Source organism: Nicotiana sylvestris, chromosome 2 (genome assembly GCF_000393655.2).
Source record: "Nicotiana sylvestris chromosome 2, ASM39365v2, whole genome shotgun sequence".
Taxonomy (NCBI): domain Eukaryota; kingdom Viridiplantae; phylum Streptophyta; class Magnoliopsida; order Solanales; family Solanaceae; genus Nicotiana; species Nicotiana sylvestris.
The window spans coordinates 116853037-116865901 of NC_091058.1; the positions used below are offsets into that span (position 1 = coordinate 116853037).

The 12865-nt window shown below is 36.8% G+C and overlaps 2 protein-coding genes across 2 annotated transcripts; both read right to left on the reverse strand.

Annotated features, from left to right (window-relative positions):
* Positions 1-9012: 9012 nt before the first annotated feature.
* LOC138885458 (uncharacterized) lies at positions 9013-9540 on the reverse strand. Its single transcript, XM_070166409.1, has one exon. It carries the CDS (start codon positions 9538-9540, stop codon positions 9013-9015), a length of 528 nt encoding a protein of 175 aa, XP_070022510.1.
* Positions 9537-10274, reverse strand: LOC138885459 (uncharacterized). Its single transcript, XM_070166410.1, has 2 exons — positions 10050-10274; positions 9537-9929 (listed from the first exon to the last, which is right to left on the reverse strand). Exons 1-2 carry the CDS (start codon positions 10272-10274, stop codon positions 9537-9539), a joined length of 618 nt encoding a protein of 205 aa, XP_070022511.1.
* Positions 10275-12865: the final 2591 nt, after the last annotated feature.

The following is a 12865-nucleotide window of genomic DNA, read 5'->3' on the forward strand; positions in this document are numbered from 1 at the left end:
AATTGCAAAATTAGGTTTTCAATTGAACTTCGAAAATGAAGAATTTCTCGATTTCCTTTCTGAATTGCCGAAGAAAATCCCTAAGTTCTCTCAATTAGAAGCTCTGATACCATGTTGAATTCTGTAATGAACGCTAATTCAATGTGTGTGTGTGAGATTGATCGAGAGAACAGAAGAGAAAATAGAAGTAGGGGAGATAGAACTGTAATAGAGTTGCAGAAGAAAATAATTTTTTTCTCTTACATTTACAATGTGTAATACAAGTATTTATATACAATTGACTAACCATGGTTAAGTTAACAACTAACTATAGTTAAGTGACCCAACTAACTAAGTACCGTGTGTATTGGCACTATCTTCTACAGCTAGTCAGCAAAAACTTAACATTTTTCTTATGAAAACTGAAATATGTACTACTCCATATGTTATGCAAATTAACCCAAGTTCAAGTTAACAAATGGAAACCATAATTGATTTTCATGTGTGTGAGACGGGGCAAAGTGAGGAAGTTTCGTTTACATCCAGTGACTAAAATAGATTAGTTGTAATTAATCTGCTAAAGATTCATATGAGTCTATAGTTAACTTCACTATTGAACCGGGGTCAACCTTTTACGTGCTATTCCTTTCACTGAAATTCAATTTGCAAGTCTTTTGGGTTCAATGTTCCCAAAATCTATCATTTAGGGTGTGTTTGCTAACAAAACATTTTCCGGAAAATATTTTTCAATTTTTCCATGTTTGGTTGGTTTAAATGTTTTGGAAAAACATTTTTCCTATCAAGAGAAGGAAAAATATTTTCCAAAACTCCTTCTCAACCTTCCCTACCCAATTTTTCATCCCCACCAACCCCTCCCCACCCGCCCAACCTCTGTCCCACCCCCACCTATCCACCCCATCCTAAATAAAAATATTATTAATAGTATTTTCTTTTCATGTTGTAGATAGATTTTTTTTTTTCATTTCAACAAGTGAGTATTTTTTTTTCATGATATAAAAAAGTATTTTTTTATTTTAACAAAAAAAAAATACTTTTTTTCATGTAGAAAAGTATTTTCTTTCATTTCAACAAAATGAGTATTTTCTTTTCATGATGTAGAAAAGATATTTTTTTTATTTCAATAAAATGAGTACTTTATTTTCATGTTGTAGAAAGAGTACTTTCTTTTTCTACCAAAAAAGAGTATTTTCTTTTTAGTTATGGAGAGAGATTTTAACGTTATTTTTGGTAAAAAAAAGTAAAGCAACATCATAGCACAATAAAACACTTTTCAGGGTCCATCTTCGTTTTCCATTTTTTCTAATTTTCACTATTTCCCCAATGTTCCCAAAAAGACAACGATATCCACTTGGGGTCGGGAATTTGTTATTGGTCAAACGCCAGATATATACAAGATTAATAGCCTGTTTAGCCAAGTTTTTTTTTGACTAAAAATATTTTTTTGCCAAAAGTATTTTTGGCCAAAAATTGAGGTATTTGACCAAGCTTTTGGAAGGAAAAAAGTACTTTTGAGGAGAAGCAAAAGCAATTTTGGAGAAGCAGAAAAAAGTAGCTTCTCTCCAAAAGCACTTTTGAGAAAAATACACTTAGAAACAGTTTTTTAAAGTTTGACCAAACACTAATTACTGCTCAGAAGTGCTTTTCAAACTAATTAGTCAAACACGAACTGCTTCTCACCAAAAGTAATTTTGAGAAAAACACTTTTGAAAAAAAACACTTGTCAAAATAAGCTGATTTTTGCAGCTTGGCCAAACGGGCTATAAGACGATATGAATTGCACATTTCGGAAATATATAGTACTTTTGCTTCGGAAATAATGGGAATTTCAATATTACATTCAGTAATTACTTCTTTAATTTATTACAGTACTAGCATTTACACATCCTAACAACAACACCACCACCACCAACATACTCAGTATAATCTCACATAGTGAGGTCTAGGAAGGATAGTGTGTATGCAGACCTTACCCCTACCTTTGTGGAGGTAGAGAGGCTATTTCCAATAGACTCTCGGCTCAGGCAAGCATATGTACAACAATAATAACAAGAAACAAGACGGGACAACACCGAAAAAACATATAAAAGCAGCATACACAACAAGATAGTAAAAAAAGAATAAAAAAAAATAGGTATTCAAATAAGCCTACTATCAACCAAATGTGAGAGTACGTACTAACACTATCGGTATGAATAATCTAGACTACCTAACCTACTATCCTAATCTTCGATATCTGCACCTTCCTATTACGGGTCATGTCCTCGGTCAGTTGTAGCTGCGCCATGTCATGCCTAATCACCTCACCCCAACTCTTCTTCGGCCTACCTCAGAGGCAGCTTAACTCCCAAGCCACTAAAGCGGCCACTTTAAGCCTCACACAGTTAGAGGCCCCAAAAGCTACTCTTTTTATATGTAATTTGAATATTTATTATATTTATTATTAAATAATAATAAGAAATTTTTTCAACCATCTTTTGCTACTTTGCCACCAATCGTTAATAACATAGTTTTATATTTTATGTAGTCTTTTTTTGGAGTTGGTTGAGAAAATTCAAATGAAAGTGAATGACAATTAAATATGTAGTTACTTTCTAGTTCTTCTTACTCCAACTTGAATAAATTTTATTTACAGTTCTAACTTTGTAAGATATTTTCTTTCAAGATTTCTATAGACATGCTTCAAGCTAATTAGATCGTAAAATATTTATCATCATTATAAATACAAATTTCTACATGATTATTACTTTAGGAGGCAATGCTATATAGCGAGTTACGTTGACGGTCATGTAAAAAGAAAAAATTAAAGATTAAACTTAATAAAATCTTATCAAATGTTAGTAATCTTTCAACAAAGATTAAAGGGGTTAGTTACATCGTCAAGATGAAATTGCATCTCAAAAAGTAAAAAGAATAAACTTCAACAAAAATATCTAAAATTATTAAACAAGTTTAAGGTATTTTATTACGTCTTGGCTTTAAGCCTCTAAGACTATTGAGCCGCCTCTGGCCCTACCTCTACCTCTCCTAAGGCCCTCCAATACCAACCTCTCGCGCCTCCTTAATAAGCTTAAATTTAGATCCTATATATTCGAGCATTCGGACGACCAAACATTGTGCGATATCAAGGAAAATATTGTTTAAGAAAAAGAAATTTCTTCGCCTAATATTCCCTCGATGTTGGAAAATTGGGAGATTCCAGGAAATAATTTTAAAGAAAGAGCTTTTATATTTCCATTGTGCCTCTATCGAAATTTAAATTTTATACCATAATCAAATATTTGATGCTTACTATATTACGTATTATATTACTATACACTATTAATTTTCACAAGTTTTAATAATTTTAATTAATTTTAAACTCTGATGTGATATTTTCTTGTCAAACTAATTACATATCACATCAGTATTTTTTTCCACTGATATTTGTAAAATGAATGTGTCTTTTTAACATACTAAAGATATTAGTCGATGGCAATATAATAATCACAGCAGTTAAAAATAAAGGTATCCCAAATTATTACATAAAATAACCGAAAAGGGAAAGGAGCCTCTCAGTTCTATATCTTGGGAGGTTAATTTTTGTATGCGCAGTAAGAAATAAAAACAAAGAATTACGAAATTAAAAGCGTATTACAACCTACAAGTGTCAAGTAAAGCGAGAGTCATAACAAGATTGCAACTTCCTTAGAAATGGTGATTAACGTAAGCCACTGAAGTAAGTAATGAATAGGTGACCAATTTAGGCTCTTGCTTTCGTCCTTCAAACATCAATATTTCCACTAATTAAGAAATCGATCCTCATTTAAGATCAGAACCAATATCTAACATTTAGATTTTAGGTAAACTATGTAGCTGAAAAAAATAATTTATCTGGTATACTTTAATCACTAAAAAATGGAAATGCACTTTGCCTCCATTGACATCTTTTGATGAAGTTGGAAAAAATATATATCATTTGTCTATTCGACGTTTAACAACTCCTCTAATTACGGCACTAAATACATAAATAAACACAACCCTTTAATTCTGTTAAAGGGTACACGACAAATGTGATTATATTAAAACAAATTAAGAGTACACGACAAATGTGGAAGCTGCTCTTTTCGTAAACCCTGTTCGTTGCTAAAAATACATGCCTATTTAAAAAATGCATAGTTGTCCAACATTATTTGGAAAGGTTGCTGTGAGCACCTAATTTTTGACAATATTTAATTTTTTATCACTTCTTCTATGTAAATATTTTAGGGGTTTTAATCTATAATTTTTAGCTTTGTTACATTTTTTATTATAGGGTAAAAATACAAAAATCTAAAAGGTGAATTATTACTATTACTATTATTATTATTATTTTTTTAAAATAATAAAAAAAAACCGAAAAATATATATATTTTTTAATTTTCGGGTGAGATATAAAAAATAAGAAAAAGGGAAGTATGGAATAAAAAAAATAAAAGTAAAAGTGGGTGGAATTCTCTTTTAAAAAGTAAAAGAAAGTGGAAAATTAAAAGTAAAGTTTTGTGAAAATTTTAAAAAAAATAAAGAGTAAAGAAAGTTGGAATTAAAAAATAAATATAAAGGTAGCTGAAAATTAAAAAAAAAATTAAAGTAAAAGAAAGTAGAATTTTTATAAGAAAAACAAAAGAAAGTGGATTGTTTTTTTAAGAAAAGTAAAATAAGTAAAATAGGGATCAAATAAAAGGTGACTTGGGTTAAAGAGTTTTTTCCAATTAAAGTGACAAATTTGAAAGAGGGATTATTTTGTTATTCAGAGTCGCCACTTGGTATTGGTAAAAAGAGGATTCCACTTATTTTACTTTTCTTTAAAAAAATAATCCACTTTCTTTTGCTTTTCTTATAAAAATTCTACTTTCTTTTACTTTAATTTTTTTAAATTTTCAGCTACCTTTATATTTATTTTTTAATTCCAACTTTCTTTACCTTTTATTTTTTTAAAATTTTCACAAAACTTTACTTTTAATTTTCCACTTTCTTTTACTTTTTAAAAGAGAATTCCACCCACTTTTACTTTTATGTTTTTTATTCCATACTTCCCTTTTTCTTATTTTTTATATCTCACCCGAAAATTAAAAAAAAATTTAAATATTTTTCGGATTTTTTTATTATTTTAAAAATAAAAATAAAAAATAAAATAATAGTAATAGTAATAATTCACCTTTTAAAATTTTGTATTTTTACCCTATAATAAAAAGTGTAACAAAGCTAAAAATTGTAGGTTAAAACCCCTAAAATATTTACATAGAAGAAGTGACAAAAAATTAAATATTGTCAAAAATTAGGTGCTCAGAGCTGCCCCTCTTTGCTTGGAAACATGAAGAGTTTTCGAGCAAAGATAAGGTGAGCCATGTAACTAATTTTTGAACATATCTTTATTCAAAAGAGAAGAAATAAGGATAAGAGAAAAGAGAAAGGGTGCAACTGAGTCTTGGTTTTGGACAACCTACATATCCCGGGTTATAGGGGAATCAGGCCGCGTGTAGTTCAAGGAGAACTGTGGAATGATGAGTTGAAAAGTCGAGTGAGGTTCCGTCGAGGCTCTGGTCCGTAAGTCTGTTATTACATAAAAAAAACTGAACAAGCCTATCAACTATGAGTTACAAGATTCTTATCTATGAGTCTTCTGAAGCTTGATCTTGAGTCTTGGATGGTTCTTCCTGCAGACTCTGATCTGAATCTTGATGCTCGTTAGCTTCAACCGCTGGTTCATTCTTCTTCGGCTTTTCAGATCAAAACGGAACATGCAGAGCTTGTGACTTCAACTATGTCTTGAGCAATCCATATCTTTCCTTCGCTTCTGCACTTTGGATTCACTTCTTTTCCTTTTTCTTTATTCTGGATTGAGACTCATTCTTTGGGCATCTCGAACCCTGTGCCTCGAGGTAAAACCTGCTCAGACACCAAAGCAAACAAACGAACGAAATTTTTCTGCCCCAGTTTTCACTAGGAAAATTTTGTGAGTTATTGTAACAAAATTCTAAACTACTTCTTTATTGAAAGCAATAAAATCAGGATTGTGTATCCTTGAGAAAAAGGGATTGGGGAGTGGGCCCTATATCTATACTAAAAGTCTACTAGGGAGTGAGGACCCTATGTTGGAAAGCTTAGCTAGGGATTAGTGTACCCTATACTGGTAAAGGAAATGTAATCCGGGGTTGGTGCCATGTGTTACTGAAAAGGAAATGTAACCAGGGGTTGACACCCTGTATTACTGAAAAGGAAATGTAACAAGGGGTTGGTGCCATGCATTATTGAAAAGGAAATGTAACCAGGGGTTGACACCCTGTATTACTAACCAAAAAAAAATGTTGAATCCCCCTGGGTGATAAAGTTCTACCTGGGTTAAAGTAACGAAAGCAAATCTGGGCGAAGAGTACTTATACCCGAAAACTATGAGCCAGATCTCCCTAGGCAAAAAGGTTCTACATGGGTTAAGCTAATATAAAACAACCTGAGCGAAGAGTACTTCTACCCGGAACTATGAGCTGGATCCCCCTAGGCGAAAAAGGTTCTACCTGGGTTAAGCTACATAAAAATAATCTGAACTATGAGCTGGATCCCCCTAGGTGAAAAGGTTCTACCTGGGTTAAGCTAATGTAAAACAACCTGAGCGAAGAGTACTTCTACCCGAAAATATGAGCTGGATCCCCCTAGGCGAAAAGGTTCTACCTGGGTTAAGCTAATGTAAAAACAACCTGAGCGAAGAGTACTTCTACCCGGAACTATGAGCTGGATCCCCCTAGGCGAAAAGGATCTACCTGGGTTAAGCTAATGTAAAAACAACCTGAGCGAAGAATACTTCTAACCGGAAATATGAGCTGGATCCCCCTAGGCGAAAAGGTTCTACCTGGGTTAAGCTACGTAAAAATAACCTGAGCGAAGAGTACTTCTACCCAGAACTATGAGCTGGATCCCCCTAGGCGAAAAGGTTCTACCTGGGTTAAGCTAATGTAAAACAACCTGAGCGAAGAGTACTTCTACCCAAAAATATGAGCTGGATACCCCTAGGCGAAAAGATTCTACCTGGGTTAAGCTACGTAAAAATAACCTGAGCGAAGAGTAATTCTACCTGGAGCTATGAGCTGGATTCCCTTAGGCGAAAAGGTTCTACCTGGGTTAAGCTACGTAAAAATAACATGAGCGAAGAGTACTTCTACCCGGAACTATGAGCTGGATCCCCTACGCGAAAAGGTTCTACCTGGGTTAAGCTAATGTAGAACAACCTGAACGAAGAGTACTTCTACCTGAAAATATGAGTTGGATCCCCCAGGCGAAAAGGTTCTACCTGGGTTAAGCTACGTAAAAATAACCTGAGCGAAGAGTACTTCTACCCGGAAATATGAGCTGGATCCCCCTAGGCCAAAAGGTTCTACCTGGGTTAAGCTACGTACAACAACCTGAGGGAAGAGTACTTCTACCCGGAAATATGAGCTGGATCCCCCTAGGCCAAAAGGTTCTACCTAGGTTAAGCTACGTAAAAATAACCTGAGCGAAGAGTATTTCTACCCGGAACTATGAGCTGGATCCCCCTAGGCGAAAAAGTTCTACCTGGGTTAAGCTAAATAAATATAGGAGGTGGGAACAATAGTGACGTATGCCAAAAGTAAAAGAAAAATGGAGATTTTAAGGAACTTACGTTTGGTGACATTCGTTCTTTTAGAATCACCATTCTGCATGCTTTGTTCCTGCTTCAAACAAAGAAAAATTTGTGAGTTTTCAAAGTGGTGGTTGGTTTGTGGCCTTGATGCCCTGAGTAGCTTGGTTCACGGCCACTGCTGTCGAAGAACCTATTCTGTCAGCGTGGTATCGAGATGTCCATGGTACCACTACCCTTGTCTCTAAGGCAAGGCTATTTTTTCTTTAAAATCAAGCTCAGTCGTCTTGCACCCAGTATCAGTTTGTGTCCGTAATGCTTATCAATTTTTCTTATGAAGCAGGTTTTGCTTAGACAACCTTTTCAGTTTCTTTGAGACACTTTGTTCGCCTTATCAAATGAGATCATAGATGGATTTGTGCCTTCGTCAATGCCATATATGCCCCAAATTGTGCTTGACATTACAGGGAAACTGTATCCAGTTTTGCAGCCCTTTCTTTGCTTCGATTTTGATACAGGATTAGACCGAAAGGGACTCAAAGAAAAATTATGGGTAAAAATATAATAATAATTGGAAGCAAAAAAGAACTATGCTTAAACAAAAGGTGTCCCTTTCGGGGAAAGGAATATGGAGACTTATCTGGAGGTATGTGCCGACTTCAATGAATGATGACATGTATTTTGGACTGGACACCTGATCTGTCTAATTCTCAAAATCTGCCGCAAATGCTCATCTTGAATTTGTCTTCGTTGTGCTCACGCCGGAGAATCGAAGACCCTTATTCGGCTAGTAGCGCCCTTTGCATGTATTTTCGCTAACTAACCTCTCTCATTTCTCTACTAACCGTCGCCTTATGGTGCCCATCTGGGTTTTCACCAATAAGACTCTCTCATCTCTTTGTTCACTGTTGCCTTATAGTGCCCGTACACGTTTTCACTGATAAGACTCTCTCATTTTATTTACTAAGATACTTCATGAGGGAGGTCACCCAACGCCCTTGGCATGTGAACTTCAAACATTCTCAAACACATCGATTAGAAGCTCTTGAAAGGTAAAAAGGCGAAATGAACCTTGAAACGAATTACAACTCTTGGAAACCGTTTTTTACAGAAAAACCGTGAAATAAAACAAACTTCTGCCCCAGTTTTGGAGTACTAGGAATATGGGTTTTTTGTTCTGATGTGACCGAACCCAGGGTAAGGCTGCCTACGTATCCTTTCGGAATCAGGTCTCACGTAGTTCAATGCAAGGATTTTCTTTTTGGCTTTTTTACTTTTTTTTCCAAGTACATAGGCAGACAAATACGGATCAAAAGGCTTAACAAAATGGTGACACCTATTTGGAGTAGCGAGCAAATGATAGCCTTTGTCACTTCAATATGAGAAAATCAATGCGTGAAATTCTACAGTGGGTATATATCAGACATAATATCTTTTGACTGCATCTGCGTTAATATCATGTCTGGTACCCGTCCTTCTTCATCTACCAAGTGCAAGGCCCTTTTTGGTAACACTTTCTTGATGATGTAGGGTCCTTGCCAGTTCGGGGCGAACTTTCCTTTAGCTTCCACCTGGTGCGGAAGGATGCATTTCAACACCAGCTGGCCTACCTCAAACTTCCTTGGGTGCACTTTCTTATTGTAAGCGCGTGCCATTCTTTGCTGGTACAACTGGCCAAAACACACTGCTGCTAGCCGTTTTTCATCAATCAACATCAGTTGTTCTAATCGGGTCTTGACCCACTCAGTGTCTTCAATCTCTGATTCCATAATAATTCGGAGAGAGGGAATTTCGACTTCAGCGGGTATTACAGCTTCAGTTCCATATACAAGCAGATACGGAGTTGCACCAACAGATGTGCGAACAGTTATGCGGTATCCCAAAAGAGCAAAAGGCAGCTTTTCATGCCATTGCCTGGAACCTTGGATCATCTTCCGAAGAATCTTCTTGATGTTCTTGTTTGCCTCTTCAACGGCTCCATTGGCTTTTGGCGATGCATGATTTTAAATTGTTCGCATACCTCCTTCATCAAATGACTATTTAGATTGGCTGCATTATCAGTGATAATGGTCTTTGGGATACCAAAACGACAAATGTTGGAGTGAACGAAATCTACCACTGCTTTCTTGGTGACTGCTTTGAAAGTGACGGACTCCACCCACTTGGTGAAGTAATCAATTGGAACCAAAATGAATCTATGCCCATTTGATGCCTTTGGCTCGATCGGCCCAATGACATCCATTCCCCAAGCAACGAACGGCCAAGGAAAGGACATGGGATGCAACTTCGAAGGAGGCGAGTGAATCAGATCACTATGAATCTGGCATTAGTGACACTTGCGAACAAATATGAAGCAATCTCGCTCCATAGTAAGCCAATAATACCCTGCCCGCAGAATCTTCTTTTCCAAAACATATCCATTCATGTGAGGTCCGCATACCCCTGAATGCACTTCACTCATGATCCGCTCTGCTTCTGTAGCACCTATGCATCTCAACAAGTTTAAATCTGGGGTCCTCTTGTATAGAATTTCCCCATTCAGGAAGAAACCATTGGCGAGCCGCCTTACAGTTCTTTTTTGATCTCCTTTGGCATGCTCTGGATATTCTCTTGTTTTCAGGAATCGTTTGATGTCATGATACCATGGTTCACCATCTGATTCCATCTCAATTGTATTTCAGTAACCGTGTTGATTCCAAACTTGGATTTTTAGTGGGTCAACATGAGTGTTGCCTGGATAAGGGAGCATCGAGGCTAAAGTGGCCAAGGCATCGGCTAGCTCGTTGTGAAACTTGGGAATGTACCTGAACTCGATGGATCTGAATCTTTTGCTCAAGTCTTGCACACATTGTCTGTACAGAATGAGCTTGATGTCTCGAGTCTCCCATTCACCTTGGGCTTGCCGAATAATCAAGTTAGAATCTCCCAAAACCAATAGTTCATGCACATACAGATCGATGGCCATTTGCAAACCCATACAAGCTTCGTATTCTGCCATATTATTGGTACAGAAGAACCAAAGTCGGGATGTTGTAGGGTAATGATGTCCAATAGGTGAGATGAGGATTGCCCCGATCCCAACTCCTTTGATGTTGACAGCCTCATCAAAATACATTTTCCATACAGGGTGATCGTCTGAAACTACTTCCTCTATTGAGTTGACCTCTTCGTCTGGGAAGTATGTGCTAAGTGGCCTGTACTCATCATCATCTAGATTCTCTGCCAAATGATCTGCCAAAGCCTGTGCTTTCATCGCGGTGCGAGTGACATAGATGATGTCGAACTCTGTGAGCAGGATTTGCCATTTTGCGAGCCTGCCAGTGGGCATTGGCTTTTGGAATATGTACTTCAAAGGATCCATTCTGGATATGAGGTAAGTAGTGTAGGCCAAAAGATAATGTCTCAGCTTCTGAGCGACCCAAGTCAAGGAACAACATGTCCTTTCTAAAAGGGTGTACTTAACCTCATAATTGGTGAACTTCTTACTCAAATAGTAGATTGCCTGTTCCTTTTTGCCTGTTGCATCATGTTGCCCCAGAACACATCCAAAGGAATTATCCATCACTGATAGATATAAAAACAAAGGCCTACCAAGTTCAGGTGGGACCAGTACAGGGGGTTTTGACAGATAATATTTGATCCTGCCAAAGGCTTTTTGGCAATCGTCCGTCCACTTGATAGCGGCATCCTTTTTTAGCAACTTAAAGATGGGCTCGCATGTGGTTGTGAGCTGAGAAGTGAACCTACTGATGTAGTTCAACCTCTCGAGTAAACTCATGACTTCCTTTTTGTTCTTCGGAGGTGGAAAATCTTGAATGGATTTTATCTTAGATGGATCCAGTTCAATGCCTCTTCGGCTGACTATAAAACCGAGGAGTTTCCCAGATGGAACCCCAAGTGCACACTTGGCTGGATTAAGCTTAAGGTCATACCTTCGAAGCCGTTCGAAGAACTTTTTCAAATTGCACACGTGATCAGCCTGTGTCTTTGATTTTATAATGACATCATCGACATATACTTCAATCTCTTTATGCATCATGTCATGAAAAATGGTGGTCATGGCCCTCATGTAAGTTTCCCCTTACATTGGCATTCAGTTGCTTCATTATTTCCTTTGATTTTGTCACTCACATCTGTTTTAAATTTTCGTTGCTTTTGTTGGACTGGTGGAAAATCAGGATACGTAGGAAGCTCATGAACCACTAGATCGACACTTAAACCCGACATATCATCGTAAGACCAAGCAAACACATCTCTATATTCAAATAAAAGTTGAATCAAGGCATCTCTGGTTTTCTATTCGGTGTGAATGCTTATCTTCATTTCTTTAATTTCTTCAGGACTTCCGATATTAATTGGCTCAGTTTCATTGAGGTTTGTCTTAGGCTTGTTTTCAAATTGTTCCAACTCTCTTTTTATTTCCTCAACAACCTCATCTTCATCATATTCCACCTCTTGATGCATTATTTCGATATTAGACAGCATTTTAAGATCTGGGCGTGAATTCCTCATGCATGTCATGTTATTAAAGCTGGCATTAACAAAACTGAAATGGAAATAAAATGACAGGAATTAGGTAGAGGGAAAGATACGAAACTGAAATGCATTTCATTGAATTCAAAAGGATAGAAGGGTTAACAATAAAATAAAACAATCACATTGAGATGTTTGGATTACAACCCTGAAAGTAACCCAAAAATACAAAAAAGAAGCTGAAAAAGCAAACTACCAAGACTCCTTACTTGTGGGGAGAGGAGTTGCTTCCCAGTTGGTGAGCATGGTGTCTGGGTCAATTAGTTGCATATCGGCACGACTAGTGCCTTCACCGGCTTGGATCATATTCACTTCAGAAAACATCTGGCTGAGGCCATGGCAAATTTCATCAATGTTTGCATGCGCCGAGGAATTTTGAACCTCTTGGAGTCATGGCTTGACAAAAGTGTAGAAAATGTGAGGGATAGGTTGTTGCAAGACCCATCCATGCTTTTTGTGGTGCTTGGATTTGTTTTTGTCTGCTTGTGTTGGCCTGAAGCCTAAACCAAAAGTACCACGGTTACCGAACGGAGAAATAGGCTCTGAAATTCCTTGCAATGATGCCCCCAAGTCTTTCCCTGGCTCATAACCTTGTCTCATCATAACCACAACCACCATTATAGATGTGGTGGAAAGACGAGGATGCAGAATGGGCTTTCCTTCCTCAACATGGTCCACATAAACCACTTCGAAAGCTTGATAGACAATGGAATCACACCCTTC

Bases quoted from the DNA above. Each gene is read 5' to 3' on its own strand.
- LOC138885458 (XM_070166409.1), bottom strand. From the start codon at position 9,540: ATGATCCAAGGTTCCAGGCAATGGCATGAAAAGCTGCCTTTTGCTCTT.
- LOC138885459 (XM_070166410.1), bottom strand. From the start codon at position 10,274: ATGGAATCAGATGGTGAACCATGGTATCATGACATCAAACGATTCCTG. The intron at 9,930-10,049 runs GTATGCGGACCT...CACTAATGCCAG, and splicing joins TGAGTGAAGTGCATTCAGGG to ATTCATAGTGATCTGATTCA.